Genomic DNA, 23,769 nt, shown 5'->3' with positions numbered 1-23,769 from the left:
ATGCTTGTTATCAACAGGTTGGCTTTATTGTTGACTATCCTGTATAGAGGTTTTCCCTTTACTGATAACAGAAGACCTAGAGGAAAGGAGAAAACCATTTGTGCATTTTCTCTTGGTTTTTGACATCTCTCCCTCCTTCTAGCACCAACCACTGTCTTATTGAGCTAGAAGGCTGAACTCAGTCTAAGGCAACTATTTCACCAAGTGACCATCCCCCTAAAATGCTAACTCTGCTCAAGGGCCTCCAAAATGGTACTAGAGTCTTAGGTTTTCTCCCTAAAGAGCAGGGGACTTCCTTTGATTCAGACGGCAGGTGAGGGGTGTATCTAAGATATCTGGATTGCATTTAATCATAGCTGAAAAAAAATTATCCAATTTAGGGCCTTTTATATATTGTTCGTGCTTTCCAGGTGATTTCTCCTCATGAGCACAGAGATTTAGAGCCCAGAGGCACTGTAATTGCTAAAAAGAGGATCTGTCATCCTCATTCCCAGCCATTAAGATTTCCATACGCTGGTTTCTTGATACTGGAGAAGTTGGCTTGGAATTAGAAGTAATCTAGTCCAAGAGATTTTCTGATCCAGAAACCCGGTTTCTGTTAAGTGTTCCTCAGTCACCTCCTATTTAGACCTCAAGCCTGCAACAAGTGTGGTTTTCACAGCCCCAATGCCTGAAAAAAATCTGTTCCACAGAAATATGAGATACAAAATTTTATGAGCAACTTGAGGTTATATACAAGCCCCAGTAAAAACTGATTCATTCTGTCTACTACTGGGCCATGTAAGATACAGAAAGCTATCTGGCACTTTAATTTCCTGATCAGTAAACCAAGAGATAATATGATTCCAAATTTGAGAAAAAAAGTAGGCACAAATTAAGTCAATTGCCCAGGGGTCTCATAAAATTAGGGGTGGGCAGAGATCTGAGAGGGATCTCTGCTAGGGACTGCAACTAGAAACCAGCCTTGGGCCTCGCTCTCTCTCACCACAAGGTGGCAGGAGTCCCCTTTCCTGAAATCAGTCACTGAAAGGCCTCTGGCCGATACAGTGTATACATCATCTGTGCATTTAAGAAACTGTGTCAAACTGTCTTCTCTATGATACAGTGTTTCCAGAGGTAAGCTCGACCTCATTTCTGAGCTGTTAACCAGCAAAATGTTTTCCACACCAGCCTCACAGCAGCTTTTCAGTTACTAGCCCCTGTCTCATTTTCCCTGAGTGCCAATGGTATAACTGCTGTTGCTGCTGCTAAGTCGCTTCAGTCGTGCCCGACTCTGTGCGACCCCATAGACGGCAGCCCACCAGGCTCCGCCGTCCTGGGATTCTCCAGGCAAGAACACTGGAGTGGGGTGCCACTGCCTTCTCTGATGGTATAGCTGCTGCTGCTGCTGCTGCTAAGTCGCTTCAGTCGTGTCCGACTCTGTGCGATCCCATAGACGGCAGCCCACCAGGCTCCGCCGTCCCTGGGATTCTCCAGGCAAGAACACTGGAGTGGGCTGCCATTGCTTTCTCCATTGCGTGCAAGTGAAAAGTGAAAGTGATGTCGCTCAGTCGTGTCTGACTCTTAGCGACCCCATGGACTGCAGCCCGCCAGGCTCCTCCATCCATGGGATTTTCCAAGCAAGAGTACTGGAGTGGGTTGCCATTGAGGCGATAAAGTCAAAGCCCAGGTTTCAGTAAATACGAAAATAACTGTCATTTATTACCTGTAAACCACTTTACACACATTACTTCATTTCTGTAGCAACACTAAGAAGTACTATTCTCATCCCCATCTTATGATGAGAAAACCAGAATTATACGTAGCTAGAAAGTGGTGGTGCTGGGGTCTGAACAGTCCTGTCTCCATGCCTAGAGCTCTTAACCACCATGAATCATAAAGAAAAATTAGTTTATCAGGATGTGTTGAAGTCATGTTTCTATGATCAGATAAAATAGCTCATTGGTGAGATAGACATCTTTCATAAAGAATTTATTATGCCCTAAAGTGGGGCTCAAGTTTGTTACCTACCAAACTGCCAAAGTATTCGTGTACCCTCAGTTCAAACGTGTGCTATATTTACTTTTTGCTTTAAATAAAACTAGACCTAAGATATTATCTCTGTGGTTCTAAATAAGGTTTTATTTGCCAAAATTTAAATCACTGACCAGTTTACAAAGAATTCAGGTAAATATAAATACAGTGGCATTTTAAAAATTAATTTCTTCCCAACATGCCAGTGGGGGAAGTTGAATGTGTAAAAAGTTCTGGGAAGTACTTCAGGAAATAACCTGTGTCACTCTGTGTAATTCAATTTGGTTTCTTCCTACACTGATTTCTGCCACAGAGCCTTTCTTCCTCCTCTCTCCCTTGGAATCAACATTGCTTACAATACCCTTTAGGAAATGCTGCCCCGTAGAGCAGCCATGAAGAACTTACCATTCCTTCCAAACGCTGCCCTCTGTCAGGCCTCTGTGATTTTGCATAGAGAGTGCCTTCTTCCCGGGATGTCTTCTCTTCTCCATCTGGATGAACTGTTACTCGCCCTTCAAGAAACAACTCGGATGTAACCCTCTCCATGAAGTCCTCTCCTGACTTCTTAGATGGTCTCTCCTTGCTGCTCTTAGTGCACTGAGACTGCTACTACAGAATCTGTATTTCACATTTTCATTATTTTCATGTTTGTCTCTTGCACTAGAGTTGTCTCCTTTACAGTAATGGCCATGTTTTATTTATCTTTATTTATTTACCACCTGCAGCTCTAACTGCACCTAGCATTTAGTAGATGCTCACCAGATACAGTAGAAGGCAATGGCAACCCACTCCAGTACTCTTGCCTGGAAAATCCCATGGACAGAGGAGCCTGGTGGGCTGCCGTCTATGGGGTCGCACAGAGTCGGACACGACTGAAGCGACTTAGCAGCAGCACCAGATACATTTGTTGAAGGAATGTTGAAGATGAGGAAAAGTGAGGCTCAGAATGTTTAGGCTACTTAAACTCACATAGCTACCTCATAGCAGAGTTGGGACACACACACACAAGATGTCTGGACTCAAGGTACACTGCAGTTTGTGCATAAATCGCAAATCCGTTGCAGAAGTTTAGTCTTCCCCCACCCATGCCCCGCGGCAGATGATGATAATAAATCAAGCTCCACCAGACCTAGCCTTTTGCTCTCGAACTTCAAGCATCACTCCAGGAAATCACTACCAGAGTGGGCCCAGGTAGTGAAATATACTTGCTTTCCTTGCACTATTGCACGCTCTACCTCCTGTCATTCCATTTTTGTGGGCATGGCAGAGTGGCCATTGATTAAGTTCCCCTGATGCACTACCAAAGACCAGGTACCCTGAGTTGGCTCTTTGTGACTTAGCAGCCTCTGTTCCCCTCCACAGAGACCCTCGTGTGGGAGCTAAATGCTCCTAAATGTTCACTGCTCTACCTGTCCCAGTGTTGCTAGCTATTCCCAGAATCCTAATTTGGAAAGGCCACCACCCCTTGGCACCTGGGTGTTAGAGCAGATTTTGCTCGCCACCCACTCATACACCAAGGTCTGGCAGAATATTTTCTCCTTTAATTTTGTAGAGGAGGCATTAGAATATATACTAATGATAGGGAAAGAATATGAATGCAGTAGCCTGGAAACAATCTAGCTTCTGGAGCATAACTTTCATCACTAAGGTCTTGCCCAAGACTAGTCTGGCTGACACAAAATTTACTGAGCGTATCCACTATTCTACTTACTGCAATTTTCTCTGGAAATAAACACCCCAAATCCTTCTTTTACATCCTACTTTTCTCTGGCTTTCTCTCCCTAGTCCCTCAGCCCAGAAAAGGCAATTTTTGTTCACAAAGATTTTTTTGTTGTTGTTGTTCACAAAGATTTTTGACCAAGACGACAGTAGATCACTAATAGGTTAATGGGCATTGAGGTACTCTCCTCCTTTCCTCTCCTATCAAGAGAAAAGGATCCTTCTGTTGTCTTCTACAGCTTAAGAGCCATTTAAAGTTATTCAAAAGCAATTTTTCAGCATGCAGCTCTCCTAGAGATGGCTAACAAGGACAAAGTTGAAGTTAATGACCCATGCCTTCATACTTCCAGTAAGTATGGGTGACCAGCTAGAGTTGCAAAAATAGCTAATATTTATTGGGCACTTACTATATATGAGATGCCATGCTACATTTTTTATGTAAAAAATCTCATTTACTCTTTATTATCTTCCCTTATTATAGATGCTATTCTAATCCTCATTAGAGAAAACTGAGGCTTAGGATAACTTGCCTTATGGCACAAAGAAAGTGGAGGAGCCTGGATTCAAACAGAGGTCTGTCTGACTCTCAAGTTCATGACCTTGCATTCTAACAATTAGAACTGTCTACTATTGGAAAAGGCCACCTGGAGAGATTATGAGTTGCTGATTTGTGTGTGTGTGTGTGTGTGTGTGTGTGTGTGTGTGTGTGTATGTGTTAGTCGCTCAGTTGTGTTCAGACTCTTTGCTAGCCTATGGACTGTAGCCCACCAGGCTCCTCTGTCTGTGAAATTTTCTGGGCAAGAATACTGGAGGTAGCCATTTCCTCCTCTAGGAGATCTTCCTGACACAGGGATCGAACTCCCATCTCCTGCATTGGCAGGTGGATTCCTTACCACTGAGCCACCAGCGAAGCCCTATCTAGCTAGATATATAGTTATATATATCAACCCACAGTTCCATCATACGGTACTAGAGAGCTGATCTCCCCATATCTTTGACAGGACTGAGTTTATATGACGTGTACTTTTCATTATTACAAATATTCTTGCGTGTGTGCTCAGTCGTGTCCAACTCTTTGTGACCCCATTGACTGTAGCCCACCAGGTTCCTCTGTCCATGGACTTTTCCAGGCAAGGATACTGGAGTGGGCAGCCGTTCCATTCTCCAGGGGATCTTCCCAACCCAGGGATCAAATCTGTGTCTCCCATATCCTCTGTGTTAGCAGGTGGATTCTCTATCATGATGCCACCTGGGAAGCCCCTACCACACAATATAATAGGTTGTAAATATATTTCATTCGAATTTATAAATTCTGTATGAGATTGGAAATCCTGCTTTCTGTTTATTGGACAATTGCATCCCTTTTCTTTGAACTGCCCCTTCGTGTCTTTTGTGACATTGCTAAAGACCACACCCTTTTCTGAAACTTTCTCCTCCTCTGAGTTCTTTTCTGTTTTTTCCTGAGTCTTCTAATTCTCTAAAGACTCTTTCTGAGTCTCCTTCCCAGTTCCTCCTTCTGAATGACCCCTGGATAATATTATAATAAAAATTACAATAATTAACATTTCATAGAAGCTTACTATGTGCCATACAGTAAATAAAACCTGTAAAACAGAGTTCTCTTATTTGCATTTCTTTAGATGAAGAAAGGAAGATGCAGGATGTCTCTCTGTAAGTAGGGAGCTCACTCTTAAGCCCTCTCTAGTTTGATTAAAAAATACCACATATGTTCTCTCCAAAGCAAGTATAAATATTCTCCAAAGTTCCTAAGTTTTCTTGTTTGACATACACATGGATTTCTTATTCATTCCTTTAACTTCTAATATATCTCGAGTTTCTGGTCCATACAGCCTATTAGACATTGAAGTAGATGTATTAGGGGCACCTCAAACTTAACACATCCAAAATAGAAATTATCTTCTTCAGACCCCCTAAACATCTTCCAATATGACCTAGCCCTGCCAATATGCTTTCCTTAATAGCGTGGCCATTCACCAAGGTGTTCAAGCTAGAAACTTCAAAGCCACCTTTAAATGGGCCCCTGACTCCATTATACCTCACATGTGATTGGTTCCAAGGTCTTGCCAATTTGAGACTCCAAATTGCTCTCAATCCATCTTCTCCATGTTCCTTCTACTATGGTTTTAGATAATTAAGGCTCTCAACATCTCTCCCTTGCACTATTGCATCTGCCTCCTACCTGGTCTCTCTACTTCTGTGGTCTCCCCAGGTCCCATCTATCCTTCCCAGGGCTGACAGTTAATGTTCTAAAGCCAGTAATTGATCATGGCACATCCTGCTCAAAACTTTTTGATAGTTATCTTCTGCCTACAGAATAAATTCTAAACTCATCAGCATGGCACATAAAACATTCTGTAATCGGACCCCAATTTATCTTCCCAAACATCTCCAGCATGTTCTTATTGTTGTTCAGTTGCGAAGTCATGTCTAACTCTTTGCGACCTCAGGGACTGCAGCACACCAGGCTTCTCTGTCCTTCACCATCTCCCAGGGCTTGCTCAAACTCACGTTCATTGAGTCGATGATGCCATCCAACCATCTCATCATCTGTTGCCCTCTTCTCCTCTTGCCTCAATCTTTCCCAGCATCAGGGTCTCTTCCAATGAGTGTTACTCATATACCTCCAACTACAACAACTCAAGGCCACTTGCTTTTCCTCAGAAATATCAAGCCTCTCCATGGCACTATGCTGTTGGTCGTGCTACATCAAATGCCCACCTCTGGCTTTCCTACCTGTTGATATTTTACTTTTCTTTGAAGACCCAGCCCCCTACCCACAGCATACACACAAGTCTCCACCTGCATTTCCAGGCTCACAACTTATTACTTGTCCTGTTTACATTTTTCTTAAAGCTTTACTGCAGACTAACTTGTAATCTGGTCCAGTGTGTCTGTTTCCTTGAAAGGACTATATCTTAAACATCTGAGTATTTCTAGAGCTTAGAGGGAGCTTGATATATAAATGATTAAAACTGAAGTCCATTTGTGATTTAGGTAAAAGTCAGACTAAACAATCTCAGTGTTTACTTCTAAATCAGATTTTCTGCACCTTTTCTATACACTAAGATCTTACTTGAGGCCCATGCAACTAACAAACATTTAACCTTGGAATTAACTCCTAATTCATGCAGGCATTTCTGCTTTCACTTCTTTGCAGAGGCTTCAGAAGCCAGGAATTTGGGCTCCTGGCAATGAAAGCCCAGTGAATGCTGTCACTGGGTTTCCGGAGGAGGTAGGGTAGAAAGCACAAGAGCACATCGGAAAACTAGCAGAGTTCCAGGACATCTGGGGCTGATTATTCCAGCAACATGCTCAAGCAAAGAGAACAATTCCTGGACTGGGCTTTTTTTTCTCTCTCTCTTTTTTTGACATCTGGGCTTTGGCAGCCACTCCTATGGCTTTGCTCAGCAGTTCTTGAGGGATGAGATATGGACTTGTTTCAGGGAAAGAAACCTTTACTGACTCGACTTCTGCTACAGCAGAGTCCTTAAGATCCTTCCCCTTCCATGTGCTTCCTGGTATGTCTAGGTTTCATTGAATTTACAGAGAGAGGAATTAGTCTCCAAGAACCAAAAGAAATTCATACTACCTGGGCTCTGAATTGGGTTATTCCAATGCCTCTTAATTTCTCCCCCTCCTATGATTCTTTTCAAATCATGGAGGACAAGGGACACTGAGACTTGGAGGTGGAAAGCAACCTCAGGCTACTGAGGCAATGGAGTCACTCCAGCTATTCTGAAGTTTCTCTTTTTAAATATAAGCTGAGTAGAACTTTTGCTTTCGGTTTTGAGGAAACATGCATTTCTTGTCTGAAACTACGTGTTTTACTCTTTTAGTTTCATTATTATTACCTCTAAAGTACAAAGTGTACTTTAGTATGTTCAGATTCAAATTCTCAATCTAATTCTCAAACACAAACATATTGTAATACTGTCTAACAATTAATCACAATTACAATTTCAAATATGCTGACGCACTTCCCTAGAAGCAAAAGGCTGTATATTACAGAATAATGGGGAGGAAAGGATGCTTGGCTAACATTTACTGAGTACATACTCTGTCAGGCACTAGCCTATGCATGTTATACATTATTTTATTTAAAACTCACGATAACTCTATGTGATATACTATTATCTGCATTTTGGTGATGGAGAAAGCAAGGCTCAGAAGTTAAGTGATTTTCCCAAGGTTGTGTACTTAGTAAGTGGCAGAGGCAGGTTAAGATGACAGGGCTGACTCTAGCAATATATACTCTTTACCTATCACTCTTGCATGCTAAGTCACTTAAGTCGTGTCCGACTCTTTGCAATCCTATGGACTGTAGCCCGCCAGGCTCCTCTGTCCATGGGATTCTCCAGGCAAGAACGCTGAAGTGGGTTGCCATGCCCTCCCCCAGGGATCTTCCCAACCCAATGATAGAACCTGAGTCTCTTACGTCTCCTTCACTGGCAGGTGGGTTCTTTACTACTAGTGCCTCCTGGGAAGTAATAAATGATATCTGATCTATTATCTCCAGCATCTCAGAAAGATAATTCTTATTATAATTTTATTCTTATGCCAACATACACTGAGTACTCAAGACCTGTCAGGCCCTGATCTAAGTGCTGTATTATATGTGATCTTATTAAGTCTCAGAAAACCCACTTTTCGAGGAAGGTACTGTTATTTTACTGATGAATAAATAGAGGCTGAGAGAGGTTAAGTAACTTCACCCAGGTCAGAGAGTTGAGTGATGGAGCCTGATTTAAAATCCAGACAGTCTGCCTTCAGAGAGTAAGCTACCTTGCATATGAAGGGCACATTCTGGAGTGAGAGAGAGCTATGTTCACATCCCAGCTCTTCCTCCTCCTGGGTAATTTAACTTGAACATTATCTGTCCTCAGTTCCACCATATGTAAAATGAGACTCTAGGGACATGCCTGCTGGCCAGGTGCCCCCATATGTGTTCTCAAATTCCTCAAAGTCAGAATCCTTGTTACAGAGTGAAAGGCAGTACATTTTTGAAATATGAAAGATGTGAGTTCAAATCTTACCACACTTCCGGCTAGATGATTTTAAACAAGATACTCAAACTTTCTGAGTACCAGTTTTACCACCTGAACATGAAAGATAAAAATACCTACTGAATAGGGTTATTTATGAGTCAGAAATAGTATATGTATTTTATAACACCAGGGGATTGGAATAAGTTCTACATTACAGTTATTATTAATGTTCTTATGGTTTCTGAACATTTGAACTATTCAAAAAAGATCTTCATGACCCAGATCATCACAATGGTGTGATCACTCACCTAGAGCCAGACATCCTGGAATGCAAAGTCAAGTGGGCCTTAGGAAGCATCACTAAGAACAAAGCTAGTGGAGGTGATGGAATTCCAGTTGAGCTATTTCAAATCCTAAAAGATAATGCTATGAAAGTGCTGCACTCAATATGCCTCCAAATTTGGAAAACTCAGCAGTGGCCACAGGACTGGAAAAGGTCAGTTTTCATTCCGATCCCAAAGAAAGGCAATGACAAAGAATGCTCAAACTACCGTACAACTACACTCATTTCACACACTAGCAAAGTAATGCTCAAAATTCTCCAAGACAAGCTTCAACAGAATGTGAACCCTGAACTTCCAGATGTTCAAGCTGGATTTAGGAAAGGCAGAGGAACCAGAGATCAAATTGCCAACATCCACTGGATCATCGAAAAAGCAAGAGAATTCCAGAAAAACATCTACTTCTGCTTTATTGACTATGCCAAAGCCTTTGACTGTGTGGATCACAACAAACTGTGGAAAATTCTTAAAGAGTTGGGAATACCTAGACCACCTGACCTACTTCTTAAGAAATCTGTATGCAGGTCAGGAAGCAACAGTTAGAACTGGACATGGAACAACAGACTAGTTCTAAATCGGGAATGAAGTACATCAAGGCTGTATACTGTCACCCTGCTTATTTAACTTATATGCAGAGTACATCATGAGAAATGCTGGGCTGGATGAAGCACAAGCTGGAATCAAGACTGCTGGGAGAAATATCAATAACCTCATATATGCAGATACCACCACACTTATGACAGAAAGTGAAAAAGAACTAAAGAGCCTCTTGATGAAAGTGAAAAAGGAGAGTGAAAAAGTTGGCTTAAAGCTCAACATTCAGAAAACTAAGATCATGGCATCTGGTCCCATCACGTCATGGCAAATAGATGGGGAAACAGTGAGAGACTTTATTTTTTGGGGCTCCAAAATCACTGCAGGTGATGACTGTAGCCATGAAATTAAAAGATGCTTGCTCCTTGGAAGAAAAGTTATGACCAACCTAGACAGCATATTAAAAAGCAGAGACATTACTTTGCCAACAAAGGTCCATCTAGTCAAAGCTATGGCTTTTCCAGTAGTCATGTATGGATGTGAGAGTTGGACGGTGAAGAAAGCTGAGTGCAGAAGAATTGATGCTTCTGAACTGTGGTGTTGGAGAAGACACTTGAGAGTCCCTTGGACTGTAAGGAGATCCAACCAGTCCATCCTAAAGGAAATCAGTCCTGAATATTCATTGGAAGGACTGATGCTGAAGCTGAAACTACAATACTTTGGCCACATGATGCAAAAAACTGACTCATTTGAAAAGACCCTGATGCTGGGAAAGATTGAAGGCGGGAGAAGGGGATGACAGAGGATGAGATGGTTGGATGGCATCACTGACTCAATGGACAAGAGTTTGAGTAAACTCCAGGAGCTGGTGATGGACAGGGAGGTCTGGCGTGTTGCAGTCCATGGGTTCACAAAGAGTCGGACACGACTGAGCAACTGAACTGAACTGAACTCACAGTTACTGACTAAGAAGATCTACTTTCACATACACCAGTGGGCAGGGGGCAGAGTTCCCCATATCCCCTCCTACCATGGGCATCTCTGAGAGAGGCTAGAGAACATGCTGTCCTGGCTAAGATGAAACATGATACAGTCTTCTGCTGGGCCTCCTTTAGATGTGGCTCTGACTGAGGTAGATGGGGACAAGATGGGCTGCATGAATTCTCTGTGCCCAGCTTGTCCCCCACCTGGCCAGTCTGATGAGAAAGTACTAACTATGAATCACCTCCAATGAAATGCAATCAGAATCTTAACTCTCACTCCATAATGACACCCTTCTTTGTTAAAGGGCTCTAAGGGGAGAGCACATGGCCTTTAGAATCACACTTGCTTGGATCTAAACCTCCAAGACTTACATCAATTTAAGCATTTTCCTTTACAGAATATCAGGCTCCTTCTGGCAAATGAGAGCTATCGTGTAGGGTGTTTGTGAGGCTTAGGTTCCATATGGATAGGACCTAGCTCAGTTTCAGGGATTTAACACACACTCAACAAAAGAGAACAGTTCAGGATCAACATCATTCTGAAATGAACAAACAGCAATGATATGCGAAGGAAAAATAAAGGGGCAGGTCAGCACAAAACACTGTCTTTGGCTGAAATTTTAAACATTTTTTAAAACAAATCTGAAGAGGTTCTTTAATTATTACTTTTGGAGACAACTATTAATATTTCCCGCCCCCCGCAAAACTTGCCTTATGTTTAGGGACTTAGATTTTATATATTCAGCAAGAAAAACAAGTTTAATGTATTCACTTACTTTTTCATAAACCTAATTTGTATCTATCATGCTGTTAGCTGAGACAGTCTTGTGGGATTTGGTTATAACGCTCAGCAATGAAGGAGATATAAATACTAAATATTATTTCAGCAGACCCCTATAGCTTTGGGTTCGAAAGACTACTAGAAATTGGCTAGGTACCTCCAAGTTAGAATTTGACCTCATCCAAAGTACAAGTTGGCATTTTGTCTTACTAACAAGAGTAATAGAGGTGAATCACCCCAAATGAATGAATCTGGAAAAGGCCATGCTATCCGTATAGCCACACTGAAGACTTGGTTGATGATCAGGACCAGAACTCACCTCTGCATTAGGGTCAGGAAGTTTTTTGTGTCTCTGCTTTTACTGTGCTCATTTCCACATATGAGGATTTGAATCATCAGACACTGCAGGCAAGTTGGGAAACATAATAGGTTAAAGAGAATCAGATAGCAAGCATCTTAACTATAAACCAAACTCAGGAGAGCACAAGTGGAACTGAGATATCACAGGTTTACATTTCAAAAGGCTGAACTTCATTTCCTCCTGGTTCCCTACCAAGGAGGGAGGAGTCTGAACTGAAGGCTCTGACCCCCCTGAGCTTCTCCCTTCAGCTTTGCTGAAGCTTCCACTACCATCCGTGGCTATGGATAATCAAAGTAACAGGCCTGAAAATTGACAGCATGCCTATCTAAAACCCAGAGTGGTCTCCACCAGAATTACAGCCGTGGTTTCCATCAGGATTTTCCAAACAGCTGTAACCAAATGGATGGATATAAACAAAATCAGTGTATGAGTCCCAAATTTGCATTGCATTCTTATGTTACATAACTTCACCCTCAAGAAGTTTTCCATTGTAAACTTAATTGCTGATCTCTCTATCCAATCGAGATGGAATTGCAGGCACTGGATTTACCCTCCCAAATGAAACAATCAAAAAAGAAAAAGTAGACAAAATATATTTGAAATGATCTTCAAGATAGTGAACATCACGCAACAAAAGACGGTGTTCCTGAGAGAGGGAAAACAAGTGAAGTAAACCCTACGACTTCCCCAGATTACTACTTTGAGAGCCTCTTCAAGCTTTGATGCAGGGAAGTGTAGCTCAGCAAGTGCCCTGAATTGAGGATATGGAGCTCAGACTCTCAGAAGATTCTTAGGGCAGAGTAACAGAGGAGAGACAGCTGCACAGAAAAAGAATATCTGTATCTGCAGTACATCCCCTTCAAATATAGCTGACCCACAGTCTGGGAAGCTGCTGGTATAGTGGGGCTGACTGTACTACACCTTGTTTTTTACTACACCATTTTATACTAGAGACGTGAGCATCTGCAGACTTTGGTGTTGGTGAAGAGGGTGGGTGGGGAGTCCTAGAACCAATCCTCCACAGACACAGAGGGACAACTGTATTCAGGAGAGCACTGATTAACACAGACATGTAAAAACTGCCCAAGGCTTGAGAAAAGAATCATCTGCAGGTCCCAGAGGGAACAGGGCAGTGTTTACATCCAGCCAGGTACAATGCCTGTTTCCACCAGCCAAACTGGAAAGCCACATTGTCGTGGAGCACTGGGTGGGCTACTCAGAGGTACTGAGGCTTTTGCTTCAGTAATGGGGGATAAGTAGCCCTTGACTGACTGAGCCCTTGTCCCATCTAACACATCTTAAAAGCAAGACCTAAAAGGACCAAACTCCAATGTAACTGAATTTCACAACAAAGTAATTTGAGTTCCAGAGCAAAGTTCAAGAATACTTACAGGAACACAAAAATATCCAACACTCAACAATGTAAAATACACAATGTCTAGCATCCAAATAAAGATTCAGGTTGAATCCCTACTCCAAATGGAGGGCAGAGCCTTCATTGGTAAAATCTAGCTGGGGCTCTCCTTTCATTGATTTTGTGTGGAACATGGTAAGCAAGCCCTTACAATGTGGTCTTTCACGATTCAGAAAAGTTATCTTCAATGATTTCTTTAATTACTGTTTCTATTTCAAGTATTGATATTACAGTCTCTCTTCAGAAATACATTAGAATTCTTTGGCTAAAGAGGATTAAAAATACAGATTCTGGACACCAGTCTTAGAATATCTGATTTCATAGCCTGGGGTGGGACTCAGGAATCTGTTTTCTGTTTCGTTTTTATTTTGTTTTACAAATTTGTTCTGTTCTGTTGCAATCCTAGGTGTGGGGAATATTGCTCAACAACACTCAGCATGTTAAGATTCTCTTCAGTATTTTCAATCCGGATTGAATTGTTTCAAATTTCTTGTTTTCCTGAAATTCCTTAATTCACCTTTAAAAATTTAATTTCATCCCATCTTTTGGCCTCAAACTATGATCCATTCATTTTAAAGTTTTCTTTTCCTACAGGTTTATGATCCCATGACAGAGCTGCCAGCCATGTGTTTATCCTTCCCTTGAAGAAGCTGTTATGACCTTATATTTTCATAGGGTTTTCATATTCTCTTAACCTTCAAAGTGAAGTCCCCTTTCTTCTGTTACTTACTATTTTAATATGTATTTTCTGATTACATTGAGTTAACCTGAAAGGAGATAAAATGTATCCAGTCCTGACATTTGGCAATATACACGTGTGGACTCCTTTTGACTCTGCCCTGGAGAAAGGAAAGGCTACCCACTCCCGTATTCTGGCCTGGAGAATTCCACAGACTGTATACTCCATGGGGTCACAAAGAGTCGGACATGACTGAGTGACTTTCACTTTCATGAATATTAGTTGATTTATACTAACTTTTCCTCTGACATTGAACAAATCTGGGTTTCAAGTAGAGACCTCACTACCAATCTGACTAAGTCTTAAGCTTGGTCTGTTAGTACGCTGACTGGTTGAACAACTGTTAGTCACACCTCTTGCCACATCCTACTACTAGGGAATTAACTTCCAGGACACTAGGAATCAGTACTTGAGTAAGGATGGCTGTACAAAGTGTTCCCTGTTCTAACACAACCTCGAGTGCTTCCTCAAGATTCTGCTACTGACATACCAAGATTTCATGATTAGAGTGTTACTCTTTTAAGACTCTGGTCCAGGCATGGACACAATAAAAGTTTCTGTAGTCATATTCTTCCTCAGCACATCTAACAATGTGGAGAATATTCAAAAGAGAACACTTTACTTTAAAAAAAAAAAAAGAAAAAGAGAGAAGGAAGAAGGAAGGAAGGAAGGTGAGATAAAAGGAAGGGAAGGGAAAATACACACACACACACACACACACACACACAAACACACACACACACACACACCCCTCTCCCCTCACACTGTGCTTACAGGCTTGGGAGCAAATGTAACAAAACCAGCCAGTATTTACCTTCCTTAGCAGTTGAACTGCCTTTCTGAGTTCTCCTTTGGCAAAGCAGATCTTGCCCAAGTTATAAAATGTTTCAGCCACTTTTTCACTACAGTCACCATAGCTGATGACCTGAGATCTCAATGAAGCCTTTAGCAGTCTATAAGCCTCCTAGGGGATAAAAAGAAATACATACATACTTTTAATTTGCCTGGCCATTCTGAAGGAGCATGCTGGTTGTATTCTCTATGGGCGGCATCTTACCCCACAATGGCACAACCCACCAGGATCAGTCAGTCGGTTGTGATATGTCATCTAGGTAATGTTCCCATGAAGAGTTGAAGTTCCAAGCTTATAATTAATTATAGTAGTTAATTCACATAGACAATATTATTTCATCTTTATGATTACCCTATAACAGAGAAATGTTATTACACTCTCTTCTAGATGAAGGAGTGGAAACTAATAAAGGCAAAGGACCTTGCTTGAGCTCACACAGCCTACAGTTAGCAATGTCAAGATTCAAACCAGCCAGTCTGAATTCCATAGCCCTTGCTCTTTTTTTAAAAAGATTTTTTTTAATTGGACAGTGTTAAAGTCTTTATTGAATTTGTTACAATAGTGTTTCTGTTTTATGTTTTGGTTTCTTGGCCACAAGGCATGTGGGATCTTTGCTCCCTGACGAGGGATCGATCTGGCACCCCCTGCAATAGAAGGAGAAGTCTTAACCACTGGACCACCAGGAAGTCCCAAGCCCTTGCTCTTTTTTTTTTAATGACTTTTTAAAAAAGTTTTCAAACCTTCAGAAAACCTGAAAGAATAGTAGAATAAATACACAAAATATTTTCATCCAGATTCACCAACTGGCTATCATTTTGCAACGTTTGCTTTATTCCACTCTCTTTAAAAAATTATGTGTGTGTGTGTGTGTGTGTGTGTGTAATAGACAACATTTTATATAGTCAATACATATATAAATATATACATATATATATTTTTGTTGAAAATAAACTGTACTCAATATGTTAAGATAAAATGGTGTCAACAATTCCATTTTAAAAGGAGCTTTTTCTCCTATTCTCAAGCCTGAGATGATACTCTCAGCCTGGAAGATGGCAGTTCTGGCTAGTGGATCCTGTTTATTTTTTATCAGTGGCAGATTAAACCTCTATTTGAAAAAAAATGTTATTCAAAGGAACATAATTCCTAAAACTTCTGAGTTTCTGTTATGGTCCTCTAGAACAGGCTGAGGGTCTCATCTCAGGTTTGAAGGGTGGGAGAAAAAGCTCCTTTTAAAATGGAATTAACCCTAATGGTCTAGTAGCTAGGATTCCTGGTTTTCATCCAGGCTACCCATGTTCAATTCCTGGGCAGGGAACTAAGATCTCTCTTCAAGACTGCTCACTGCTGTCTCCCTGAGATCAGTTTCTTTTGGGCTTCAGTTTCAGGTGGCACTAGCGGTAAAGAACCCACCTGCCAATACAGGAGACATAGGAGACTCGTGTTTGATCCTTGGGTCAGGAAGATCCCCTGGAGGAAGGCATGGCAACCCACTCCAGTATTCTTGCCTGGAGAATCCCATGGACAGAGGAGCCTGGTGTGCTACAGTCCATAGGGTTGCAAAGAGTTGGACACTGAAGTCGGACTGAAGCAACTTAGTACATATGCACTTCCCACAGGAAGTGTGTTATGAAATTCAGCAAAGTAATTCAAATTATTGAGCACCTACTATGTACCAGTTATTGTTTCAGGTATTGAAGACACAGCAGTGAACAAAACAGACAAAAACCCTTGCCCTCGTGGAGCTAGTTTCCTAGTAGTAAAGGTGATTTGTCCACAGTCCTGCCTGTGGTTTAGATTCAGAGCCACCTGGCACTCAAATGCTTTTGTATCTCTCTCTAGGAGATTGGTACATGTGGTTAGAAGCAGAGAGCTGTTAGGCATTGATATTGGTGTCTTATCACAAAGTCATGATGTTCACTGTATCAGAACCTAACAAGAATAAGCTATGAGATTCTGACCAAGTGCCTTCACACCATGGAAACTAAATTAAAGTATTAGATACATCTGTGGCTTTGCTAGCTCATATTAATCTTCTGAACCAACAGAAAATGCCAAGGCCATTGTAAAAATAATAATAAAAAAAACCCACTGCAAATCATCACCATGTTTTTTGCCTCTATGAGTGGCAATTAATAGAACTAAAGAAAATGTCATCATTTATAAAAACATTCAAATGTGAAATAAAAGAAGCTTTTTCTTCATTCCTCAAAAAAAAAAAAACTTCCCTATTATGTGCCTAGAACCTTACTCTTAAACTGGTTGTCACATGGCCAACAAGATCATGTCAGATCCATACTGTTTCTTCACAGGCTTGAGGAAGAATAGAGAGTTGACTTGGTCACATCAAAGTCACGTGGTATCTCATGACAAATAAAGGTCTTCACTGCCTTCATGCTAAACTCAGTACATAAAGTTCAGGTCCAAAGTTTTTGAGTAAGAGTTGAGACTCATGGGACTTCTAAGTAAAAAGGTCAGTGATCAAAAGCTTCTTTTGATGGCTATAACTCTTTTTTAATGTGAAAACAAAAGTTTGGTCAATAAAGAGCTGAAGACCAGAAACTGAGAAGGAAATAATACATCAAGAGTAAAAAAGAAAAAAAAACAAAACAACTTAGCTATATCTAAAGATGAAAGCCCACTTTGACTTAAAATATGAAATTTACAGGACTAGAGATTATATGTGTCCTGGATTTGAAGGAGCTCATATTTCAAGCTACAGGAAAAATACTTTTCTTTTTTAAAACTAATATTGCAAGCTGCACCAGCCCTATTTTTATTCCTGGCATTACCTGAGCCTCCTCTGAGCTTCCGTTTCTGAATGTTGTTGCTCAGTCGCTCTGTCATGTCTGATTCTTTGAGACCCCATGAACTGCAGCGTGCCAGGCTTCCCTATCCCTCACCATCTCCTGGAGCTTGCTCAAACTCATATCCATTAAGTCAGTGATGCCATGCAACCATCTTGCCCTCTGTTGTCTCCTCCTACTACTGCCTTCAAGCTTTCCAGCATCAAGGTCTTTTCTAATGTCAGTTCTTCACATCAGGCAGCCAAAGTAATGGAGCTTCAGCTTCAGCATCAGTCCTTCCAGTGAATATTCAGGACTGATTTCCTTTAGGATTGACCGGTTTGATCTCCTTGCAGTCCAAGGAACTCTCAAGCGTCTTCTCCAACACCACAGTTCAAAAGCATCAACTCTTCAGCACTCAGCTTTCCTTATGGTCCAACTCTCACATCCATACATGACTACTGGAAAAACCATAGCTTTGACCTGACGGACCTTTGTCGGCAAAGTAATGTTGCTGCTTTTTAATATGCTGTCTAGGTTTGTCATAGGTTTTCTTCCAAGGAGCAAGTGTCTTTTAAATTCATGGCTGCAGTCACCATCTGCAGTGATTTTGGAGCCCAAGAAAATAAAGTCTGTCACTGTTTCCATTGTTTGCTCATCTATTTGCCATGAAATGATGGGATGGGGTGCCATAATCTTAGTTTTGTGAATGTTGAGTTTTAAGCCAGCTTTTTCACTCCCCTCTTTCACTTTCATCAAGAGGCTCTTTAGTTCCTCTTCACTTTCTTCCGTAAGGGTGGTGTCAACTGCATATCTGAGGTTATTGATGTTTCTCCTGGTGATCTTAATTTCAGCTTGTGTTTCATCCAGCCTAGCATTTCGCATGATGTACTCTGTATATAAGTTAAATAAGAAGGGTGACAATATACAGCCTTGATGTACTCCTTTCCCAATTTGGAACCAGTCTGTTGTTCCATGTCCAGTTCTAATGGTTGCTTCTTGACCTGCATACAGTTTTACCAGGAGGCAGGTAAAGTGGTCTGATATTCTCATCTCTTGAAGAATTTCTATGGTTTGTTGTGATCCACACAGTCAAAGGCTTTAGTGTAGTCAGTGAAGCAGAAGTAGATGTTTTTCTGGAATTCTCTTCCTTTTTCTATGATCCAACAGATGTTGGCAATTTGATCTCTGGTTCCTCTGCCCTTTCTAAATCCAGCTTGAACATCTGGAAGTTCTCAGTTCACATACTGTTGAAGCATCGCTTGGAGAATTTTGAGCATTACTTTGCTAGAGTGTGGGCTTCCCTAGTGGCTCAGATGGTAAAGCATCTGCCTGCAAAGGGGGAGACCTGGGTTCAATCGCTGGGTCGGGAAGATCCCCTGGAGAAGGAAATGGCAACCCACTCCAGTACTCTTGCCTGCAAAATTCCATGGACTGAGGAGCCGGGTAGGCTATAGTCCATGGGGTCGCAAAGAGTTGGACACTTCACTTTCACTTTGTTAGCGTGTGAAATGAGTGCAATTGTGCAGTAGTTTGAACATTCTTTGGCATTGCCTTTCTTTGAGATTGGAATGAAAACTGACCTTTTCCTGTTCTGTGGCCACTGTTGAGTTTTCCAAATTTGCTGGCATATTGAGTGCCAACAGCATCATCTTTTAGGATTTGAAATAGTTCAGCTGGAATTCCATTACCTCCACTAGCTTTGTTTGTAGTGATGCCTCCTAAGGCCCACTTGACTTCGCACTCCAGGATGTCTGGCTCTAAGTGAGTGATCACACCATCATGCTTATCTGGGTCATTAAGGGCTTTTTTGTATAGTTCTTCTGTGTATTCTTGCCACCTCTTCTTAATATCTTCTGCTTGTGTTAGGTCCATACCATTTCTGTTCTTTATTGTGCCCATCTTTGCATGAAATATTCCCTTGGTATCTCTAATTTTCTTGAAGAGATCTCTAGTCTCCCATTCTATTGTTTTCCCCTATTTCTTTGCATTGTTCATTTAGGAAGGCTTTCTTATCTCTCCTTGCTATTCTTTGGAACTCTGCATTCAGATGGGCATACCTTTCCTTTTCTCTTTCGCCTTTCACTTTTCTTTTCTCAGCTATATTTAAGGCCTTCTCAGACAGCCATTTTGTCTTTTTGCATTTCTTTTTCTTGGGGATGGTTTTGATCACCACCAAATATTTGTACAATGTTACAAACTTCCATCTATAGTTCTTCAGACACTCTGTCTATCAGATCTAATCCCTTGAATCTATTTGTCACTTCCACTGTATAATCATGAGATGTGATTTAGGTCATACCTGAATGACCTGGTTGTTTTCCCTAGAAGAAGTGAAAGTCACTCAGTCGTGTCTGACTCTTTGCAACCCCATGGACTAAATGGTCCATGGAATTCTCCAGGCCATAATACTAGAGTAGGTTGCCATGCCCTTCTCCAGGGGATCTTCCCAACTCAGGGATCGAATGCAGGTCTCCACATTGCAGGTGGATTCTTTACCAGCTGAGCCACCAGAGAAGCCCATGGTTTTCCCTACTTTCTTCAATTTAAGTCTGAATTTTGCAATAAGGAGTCATGATCTGAGCCACAGTCAGTTCCCGGTTTTGTTTTTGCTGACTGTATAAAGCTTCTCCATCTCTGGCTGCAAAGAATATTGTCAATCTGATTTTCGTATTGATCATCTGGTGATGTCCATGTATAGAGTTGTGTCTTGTGTTGTTGGAAGAGGGTGTTTGCTATGACCAGTGCATTCTCTTGGCAAAACTCTGTTAGCCTTTGCCCTGCTTCCTATTGAACTCTGAGGCCAAATTTGCCTATTACTCCAGGTATCTCTTGACTTACTGCTTTGGCATTCTAGTCCCCTATGATGAAAAGGATATCTTTTTTTGGTGCTAGTTCTAGAAGGTCTTGTAGGTCTTCATCAGTTCAGTTCAGTTGCTCAGTCATGTCTGACTCTTTGCAACCCCAGGGACCACAGCATGCCAAGCCTCCCTGTCCATCACCAACTCCTGGAGTTTACCCAAACTCATGTGCATTGAGTCGGTGATGCCATCCAACCATCTCATCCTCTGTCGTCTCCTTCTCCTCCTGCCCTCAACCTTTCCCAGCATCAGGGTCTTTTCCAATGAGTCAGCTCTTTGCATCATGTGGCCAAAGTATTGGAGTTTCAGTTTCAACATCAGTCCTACCAATGAACACCCAGGACTGATCTCCTTTAGGATGGACTGGTTGGACCTCCTTGCAGTCCAAGGGACTCTCAAGAGTCTTCTCCAACACCACAGTTCAAAAGCATCAATTCTTCGGCACTCAGCTCAGTAGGTCTTCATAGAACCATTCAACTTCAGCTTCTTCGGCATTAGTGGTTGGGGCATAGACTTGAATTACTGTGATATTGAATGGTTTGCCTTGGAAACAGAGATCATTCTGTCATTTTTGAGACTGCACCCAAGTACTGCATTTCGGACTCTTTTATTAACTGTGAAGGCTACTCCATTTCTTCCAAAGGGATTCTTGCCCACAGTAGTAGATATATTGGTCATCTGAATTAAATTCATCCATTCCAGTCCATTTTAGTTCACTGATTCCTAAAATGTCAGTGTTCACTCTTGCCATCTCCTGTTTGACCATTCCAATTTACCTTGATTCATGGACCTAACACACCAGGTTCCTATGCAATATTGTTCTTTACAGCATCAGACTTTCTGAATTATGAAATGAAAAAGGCTGCCTCAATCTAACAAACAATCTAGCAATTACATTTGTGAGTTGATAATATTTACCCGCTTTTCCCCATTTTGAACAAGCCATTTGCAAAATTCTTCAACAGTTGTCAGTGTTTCATAATCCTTTGGGCCCAATGTTGTTTGATATGCAGTGATGCTTTTCATAAAATACAGCCCAACAGCATCTGCATAAAAGGGAAACAATTATTTAAGGCAATATGCTAACCTTTACAAGTGTCTAATTTCAACTTTGGCTCAATCAATTAGACATTTTCAGGCTTAAAGCCCATAGCTATCCTCTTTCCAGGACTCATAAAGGCTTCAAACAGTCTGAGATATAGTTTGATGGCATCAGATGAACTTCTAATTTTTTTTTTTTTTGATGAAATGCATGGATTTTCTGTAGGAAAAGAAAGCTTATGTCTGAACAGTCTTATCCTAAGACTTAAAATAACCACAAATTAAACTCTCATGTGCAATGAATGGAAGACTATATTTTTAGTTAAAGTCTTACAGAGATTGCTGTTTATTGGGGTTCCTGTTGAGTGTATGTGTGTGGAGAGAGTGAGTTTTGATTTTAAAAGAATTTTAAATATACAGTTGTTATTGTTTAAAAATTTACTTCCAATGATATCTTTTAGTCCAAACATAATACATATTTTTGTAATCAATATAGAAAATGCAGAGAAGCAAAAAGAAAATGAAAATTATCTCCATACACATCACTTGGGAACAGGCACTAACATTTTTTAGCCACTGTATTAAGGTGTAAGCTGTATAACACACATTCACCCATTGTAATTACACAGTCTGTAATAGTTATGTAACCATGATACATGATGTGATCACACAATATGTAGTCTTTTCAAGCTGATTCTTTTCATGTAGCATGCTGTTTTGAGTTTCATCCATGTTGTTGCATGAATTAGTACTTCACTCCTTTTTCTCAATGAGTATTTTTCTATCATATGGATATATGACATTTTGTTTACACATTCACAAGCTGACGAATATTTGTGTATGTGAATACAGTCTACTGTATTTCCCCCCATACTTATCAGTTCCAATTCCATTCCTTTCTGTGTATGACTTACCATCTGCTGTCATTTTCTTTCAGCCTGAGGGTTTCCTTTAGTGTTTCTTTTAGGGCAAGGCTGCTACCAACAAATCCTGATTTTGTTTATCCAGAAATGTCTTTATCTCACCTTCATTTCTGAAGGAGAGTTTTGTGGGATGTACAATTCTTGGCTGAATTTTACTGCAGTATTTTCCACTGCCTTCTAGCCTTAATTTATCTGATGAAAAATCAACCATTAATCATATTATTGTTCCCCTGTAAATAGTTGTTTTTCCATTGCTGTTTTTAAGATTTTCTCTTTGTCATTCAACAGTTTGACTACATGTGCAGTTGTGGATTTTGTGCTTACCTTACTTGGCATTGAGACTTTCAGATCTGTGGATAACATTTTTATCAAACTTGGGAACTCTGGGGCCATGAGTTCTTTAGATGATTTTCTGCCTGTTCTTTCTCCTCTCCTTATGGAGCTCCCAATACATGAATGTTTGTACCCCTGCTATTGTTGCACAGATCTCTTATGCTTTCATTTCTCTTCAGTATCTCCTATTGCTATTCTTTTGATTGGATCATCTCTAGTGACCTGCTTTTGAGCTAACTCTATCTTTTCTGCTATCTCAAAGCTGATGCTGAGACCATTAACACATTTTTTATTAAGTTACTATATCTTAAAACTCCAGAATTTCCATTTTAGCTAGTTTTATTTTAAGCAGTTTATATTTCTCTATAAAAGTATAGAGATTTCATATTTAATAAGTAATTTTGATAATATTTTCTTTTAATTCTTTGAACTGTTTCCTTTAATTCTTTCAACATATTTATGATAGCTGCTTTGAAGTCTTTGCTAAATCCAACATCTAGCCCACTTAAGAGTCAATTTCTATTAACTGCTCTTTTTCTGAGTCATGGGCTTCTTCCTCTCTGTATTCTTCTTTTTTTTCTATTGTTGTTGACAACACTACACTTTAGATAATTATAGGAGTAATCACAGATTCTGATACATCTTTGGGGGGTTCTGTTTATTAGGTAAACTATACAATCTGTCTCCCCCATGGTGCTGGGGGGCTAATGTCTTTGCTCTGGTGTTGTCTGTGTGTGCTTGGTTTTTGATAATAAACCTTTTTAGAGCACTTTTACATTCACAGACAAATTAAGTGGAAGATAGATTTCCAGTATAATTTTGTCCCCAAATAAGCACTAATGGTGGTTAATTTTATGTGTCAACTTGACTGGGCTAAGGGATCCCAGATAAGCTGGTAAATAATAATTTCTGGTGTGTCTGTGAATGTATTTCTGGAAGATCAGTTCAGTTCAGTTCAGTCGCTCAGTCGTGTCCGACTCTTTGTGACCCCATGAATTGCAGCACGCCAGGCCTCTCTGTCCATCACCAACTCCCGGAGTCTACCCAAACCCATGTCCATCGAGTTGGTGATGCCATCCAA

At 40.8% G+C, this 23,769-nt stretch overlaps 1 protein-coding gene across 6 annotated transcripts in view; it reads right to left on the bottom strand.

Moving 5' to 3' along the window:
• Window positions 1–4: 4 nt before the first annotated feature.
• Window positions 5–23,769, bottom strand: part of TTC23L (tetratricopeptide repeat domain 23 like) — a 61,944-nt gene continuing 38,179 nt past the window's right edge. For 3 of the 6 annotated variants that reach the window (XM_081520496.1, XM_081520497.1, XM_081520495.1), the window contains exons 9-13: window positions 21,310–21,437; window positions 14,706–14,855; window positions 11,697–11,779; window positions 2,419–2,525; window positions 5–76 (exon numbers count right to left, since the gene is read on the bottom strand). In XM_081520496.1, the coding sequence (XP_081376622.1) occupies window positions 2,444–2,525; window positions 11,697–11,779; window positions 14,706–14,855; window positions 21,310–21,437 (443 nt within the window). In that variant the 3' untranslated portion in view covers window positions 5–76; window positions 2,419–2,443. Of the gene's footprint in view, window positions 77–2,418; window positions 2,526–11,696; window positions 11,780–14,705; window positions 14,856–14,968; window positions 15,097–21,309; window positions 21,438–23,769 lie in introns of all 6 variants that reach the window. The other 3 variants (XR_014062181.1, XR_014062180.1, XM_081520498.1) reach the window with 2 other exon arrangements.

The sequence above is a fragment of the Giraffa tippelskirchi genome, chromosome 8 (assembly GCF_054371585.1).
Source record: "Giraffa tippelskirchi isolate mGirTip1 chromosome 8, T2T-mGirTip1v1.2.pri, whole genome shotgun sequence".
NCBI lineage: Eukaryota > Metazoa > Chordata > Mammalia > Artiodactyla > Giraffidae > Giraffa > Giraffa tippelskirchi.
This window is presented reverse-complemented; position numbering and strand designations above follow the sequence as displayed.